We start from the raw sequence: 6,000 nt of genomic DNA on the forward strand, positions 1-6,000 counted from the left end.
CTTATTATTTTAAATTTACGATAATAAGATTTTACGAGTGTATAAATAATTTTATATTTAAATATAATTTTTTCTTGAATTGACTAAGTATATAAAACATTTTATTATATGAATAATGATTTGGGAGCCGAGGGTGGGGCTCAGATCATAAAGCGAATCTATGTGGCATTGCCACGCTGGATTTTTTGAATTAAAAAAAAAATTAAATAGCTTTAATTCGCCTGCCCTTCTCTCTCATTACTCTCTCTTCTCGCTCCCTCCCGTGTAAACCCTAGTCGAGCCGTAGTCTAACCATTGATTCTCTCTCATTACTCTCTCTTCTCGCTCCCTCCTGTGTAAACCCTAGTTGAGCCGTGATGTATTTTCTGTCTCGCCGTGGAAGCGCTCAACCATTTCCATCAATCTCTTCTTGCCGCCACTTGTTATCCGTCTCGCTGTGGAAGCCCCTCGCCTCCTCTTATATTCTCGCCGTACATATTCTCCAATATCCAATCGCTTCTGCTACCGATATCAACATCCCATCTACCGTCCCTCCTAATTCCGACATTGTAACAACTCCGAATGCACGAAAGAGGAAGACCATCCCGAAGACACGAAAGAGGAAGACCAACGATGTTGACAACCAAGATTTTGGAAGGTAAGTTATCTTTTGCGTGTTATATTTCGTAATAATTAGTTATATTGAGCGTAAAATATAGTTATATGAAGCGTACTAAATAGTTATATGAAGCGTAATTAGTAGTTATATGAAACGTAATAAGTGGTTGTATGGAGTATAATATGTAGTTATATGGAGCATAATAGGTAGATATATGGATCGTAATAAATAGTTATATGGAGCGTTCACCTTTGTCATTTTTTCCGTTCGAAATTGTCAAAAAAAAGAAGATTGCCGAAAACAACGATTCCAAACATCCACACTTCTCCTCAGGGCCTATGTAAACTCGTGAATGGACTGTCGGACCTCCAGAAGCAAGTTGTCAAGGATATCGGCTTCGGCTCTCTCCTTTCCTTACGTGTCTCAAAATTGCAATCCTCAATTGCAATGTATTTGTTTGAACACTTCGATAAACTAACGTGTTCCCTGAGTCTGAGCAACCATCAAAATATGGTTATTGACGAGTAAAGCTAAAAAAAACTTAATATAATGCTGAATTATGCTCTATAGTTTATTGTTTGTGGTATCATAGTCAAATAATTTATTTGAGATCTATATAATGAGGCAATCAGCTCAATATAACGAAGCAACAAGTACAATATAACGAGTCAATGATCTCAATATAACGAAGCAATAAGTACAATATAACGAAGCAATGATCTCAATATAATGAAGCAACAAGTACAATATAACGAGTCAATGATCTCAATATAACGAAGCAACAAGTACAATATAACGAGTCAATGATCTCAATATAACGAAGCAACAAGTACAATATAACAAGTCAATGATCTCAATATAACGAAGCAACAAGTACAATATAACTACAATAATGTGGTAAAAGAGAATTGAGTGGAGACTATTGTTTGTGGTATAGTAGCTGGGTCATTGAATTGTTGCGCATCTGTTGGTTTATCCCGCATTTTTTTCTATAACAAAATTTAACAAGGCAATTAGTTAAATATATTACATCAATATAACTAGGCAATGAGCTCTATATAACGAGTAAATGAGCTCAATATAACAAAGCAACTAACACAATATAACGACTCAATAAGGTAAAACTAACCTTTGTTGAATGTTTGGACCTGTTAATTACTTTTTCTACGGCAGATAATTTTCGTTTCGTTGGTGGCCTACCTCGAGCCCTCACTCTAACCTTAGTGTATTTAGATCAATATATATGTGTATTGAGCTCAATATATCCGTGTATTGAGCTCAATATATTCGTGTATTGAGATCAATATAATGATGTATTAAGCTCAATATATCAATGTCAATATAAAGTTGTATTGATCTGAAGATAAAGGGAGGATAGCGATTAAAGATAACGATGAAAAAACACAATATCAAAACATAGTAGTCATATGGAGTTACCCGAACAATGTCAATATAAAGTTGTATTGATCTGAAGATAAAGTGAGGATAACGATTAAAAATAACGATGAAAAAACACAATATCAAAACATAGTAGTCATATGGAGTTACCTGACCACCGTCGATATGGTTCTCCGGAGCAGCCACCGTCGAAATGTATGTATATCGAGTTATATCCCGGGCGCCGTCGATAAGGTTCTCCGGAAGAACTGAATCTATTATAGGGTTTACAAGAAAGGTTGTCTAGGAGAAAATAGAGAAAAGAGATAAAGTAATTCCGTGCGTTTATATTTCTTTCTCAGATTATAAAACGAATCTATGTGCCATTTTTTTTACAGCCTAGCAAAGCACACATGGCAGCCACGGAGGATTCGCTGTATGGTCGGAGGCCCAGCATCGGCCTCCCTATCACAGCCCTTATTATATATATATATATATATATATATATATATATATATATATATATATAATAATAATAATAATAATAATAATAATATAATTTCAAATTAAACTCTTACAATTTAAATTTAAGTACATTCTAAATTTTATAAGTTTCAAATTGATTAACGATTTTACATAAATTTCCAATTTTAATCCTCTTATTTCTGATATCTCACATTATACTAATTATTTATTATTATTTACCGGATATAAAAGAAGATTTTCCAAGTTAATTTCTTCAAAGAAGATTGCAAAAGAGGAGATTGCTTTAATTTGCCTGCAGTGAAGACTCTCATTTGTTACTAGACTAGTGTGATTGTTTGGGATGGATGATGGGGGAGTACCTTCGTTTAAGATACAAGTCACCACTTAAAAAAAACTTTCCTTGTAAAGAAAAAATTCATTTAATGTACGATAAATGCAAATATATGTGGCCCAGCTGCCATGCACCCCACCACCTATAATAATTTAGCTTCTTGTTTCAGTTTGTCTCAATTGAACTATCATTAACCCATATCAACGAATGCACAAGATTTCGTCCAACCTCATGATATGTACTTGATTCTTCCATATGGAGAAAGACGTGTCATTATTGGAGTCAGTCCAGAGTAAGTCCGGTAATTACATGACCTAAATCATTTCCTAAACAACAAAATAATTTAAAACTAAAATAATAATAATAATAATAATAATAATTCTCCCTCTTTTTTTCACTCTCCCACTTTTTATCAAATGTACAGCTAAGTTCCTAACAATTCATTTAAGAAACCGACCAATGAAAATTTTGATCAACATCAGAAAGAAAAGAACATCGATGAGAATATATATATACATAGTTGTGTCAAATACTATAAGAGAGTTAGACTTCGACTTCTTGGAATTTTGAGCGTTTTTGTGAGTTTTTTTTATTTTTTAATATCTGTGATAATTGATAAGTAGATAACTGTCATGATTTTGTACAATTAGTTTTATTGATTTGTAAAATTTTGGGACAAATATGTAAATATATTGGAATGGTTAATTCCTTTAAAATAATAAGAAATATATTATACACACATCAGATTATTGTAATTAGGTGACATTGAATCTTATCTTAAAGACCAAATTTAAAGGTGGGTCTAGGACAGAATTAAATTTATTTTTTTAAACTAAAGTGATATAACTTTATGACCTTATAACTCCCACTTGAACTTACAAAGTTATATTTAGTACAACTTCCATTTCAAATTAACTTAAATAGGTTATACTGGTTTTCATTCTTATAAACTTTAGTACTTAGTTACTAGTTTATCTAATTCTTTAAATATAAATTTACCTACAAGGTAGTTCAAGTGAAAAACATGCTTAATAAGAGAACAATGATAATGAGATAGATTCTCATTAATAACTCCTTAAATTGAAATAGGTGTCATTTTTATTAGGTAATGCTAACTTATTCAGTGGTAGGAGTCAGCTTAACAGACCAAAAGGTCACGGTTCGATTTCAATTGAGAGCGTTTTGAATTTAATCGACGAACATTAATGTGAGGTGTTATGTTAGTTCGTCTTTTTAATTATTCTAAAAAAAAAATCTTATATTAAAAAATAATAATAATTAATTATTAAAGATTATACAAATTTACTTATCCATCAACTTTGCAGTTTGTATCTATCTTAATTATCTAGGCTGAACTGAACTTCCCTCCTGATCTTCCCATTCCTTGCCAGCTAGCTAGCTAGCTTCTCTCTTTCTTTATTTATTGCTACAATTCGCGGGCAGCACTTCCTGACCTATCTATCTCTTTAATTAAGTTCATATCAATTCAACTTGGAATTCTATTCTAGTTCTTCTTACAAAATTAAGAAGGAGACACTTAACTGTTACAATAATAATATTTACCTTTCATTTCATCATTGATTAATTTATAATTCCAAACATAGAAAAAAATGGTTGCCTCTTCTAATCTGCTACTACTACTGCTAGTGGTCTTCTGTTCTTGCGGCGGTTCATCTGACACGGTAGATTCGCAATTTCTGAATGTTCCTGTTTCGCAGTTCATAGATTCTATCAAGTTCACCATTGACGCCGTAGAACAGGTTGCCTCCATTGTCTCAGGCTTCGGTACCAATTTTGGCGAATTTCGGCTCTCCAATGCAATCGCCGACTGCATTGATCTGCTAGATTTAACCGCCGAGGAACTCTCCTGGACTCTCTCAGTTTCTTCTGATCACAATTCCAATCAAGGTAAAACAAAACATCATACTTAATTGAAATGTTAACTATATCACTTGATCACTTGTTTGAGTGCATTGAAGGCCGACGAAAAGACAACAACAACAACGGCACAGGATATCTAAGTTCTGATTTGAGGACATGGCTTACTGGGGCCCTCGCGAATCAGGACACATGCATAGATGGATTTGACGGCACCAACAGTTTTATTATCAAAAGTGCCATTGCCGGCGGTCTAAACCAAATCTCTTCCTTGATCCTCCAATCGCTCCAACAAGTTCACGATACTCCTCCTCCGACCTCACCTTCCAGGCAATGGAACCCTGCTTGGTTTAGTGCTAGGGAACTCCAGACCGGTTGGGGGTCGGTCGACGCGGTGGTGGCGAAAGACGGCTCCGGGGATTATGACAAAATTATGGACGCGATAGCCTCTGCTCCATTATTGAGCACGCGGCGGTTTGTGATCTACGTTAAGAAGGGAGTGTATAAGGAATATGTGGAGATTAATAAGCATCAATGGAATATTATGATCGTGGGAGATGGAATGGATGCAAGCATTATTTCGGGTAATCGAAGTTTCAAAGGTGGTTACACAACTTTTCGGTCAGCCACTTTTTCTGTGAATGGGAAAGGATTCATAGCACGGGACATCACGTTTGAGAACACGGCAGGGGCGGAGATGGAACAAGCGGTGGCATTCAGGTCGGACTCTGACTTATCTGTCTTGTACCGATGCGGCATAAAGGGGTTCCAGGACACACTGTACGCTCACAGCTCGCGCCAATTTTACCGGGAGTGTCGCATTTCCGGCACGGTGGACTTCATATTTGGAGATGGCACGGTGGTGTTCCAAAGCTGCCAAATCGTAGCACGGAAAGGAAAGCCGAATCAAAAGAACGCCATAACAGCCCAAGGGCGGAAACATCCCTGCAACACTACCGGGTTTTCGATCCAATTCTCAAACATATCGGTGGAAACAGAGTTGTTAGTGGACAACCACACGCAGACGTATTTGGGTCGGCCATGGAGGTTGTATTCGAGGACGATGATCATGCAATCTTACATAGGCCCGGGGATAAGGGCCGAGGGGTGGCTGGAGTGGAAGGGGGATTTGGGTCTCAACACACTTTGGTATGGAGAGTATATGAATTATGGGGAAGGGGCAGGGGTGGGAAACCGTGTCAAGTGGCCTGGATTTCATCTTGTCAAGGATCCTTCGCATGCAAGAAATTTCACGGTGGCCGAATTCATTTTGGGGGACTACTGGTTGCCTGATACAGACATCAAGTACACAGCCGGCTTGTCGGTTTAA

At 36.3% G+C, this 6,000-nt stretch overlaps 1 protein-coding gene across 1 annotated transcript; it reads left to right on the forward strand.

The window, feature by feature from the left end:
• The first annotated feature begins 4,402 nt into the window (after positions 1 to 4,402).
• Positions 4,403 to 6,000, forward strand: LOC124939082 (pectinesterase/pectinesterase inhibitor PPE8B-like). Its single transcript, XM_047479593.1, has 2 exons — positions 4,403 to 4,700; positions 4,784 to 6,000. The coding sequence occupies exons 1-2, from the start codon at positions 4,403 to 4,405 to the stop codon at positions 5,998 to 6,000; spliced, it is 1,515 nt and encodes a 504-aa protein (XP_047335549.1).

The sequence above is a fragment of the Impatiens glandulifera genome, chromosome 5, assembly GCF_907164915.1.
Source record: "Impatiens glandulifera chromosome 5, dImpGla2.1, whole genome shotgun sequence".
Taxonomy (NCBI): Eukaryota; Viridiplantae; Streptophyta; class Magnoliopsida; order Ericales; family Balsaminaceae; genus Impatiens; species Impatiens glandulifera.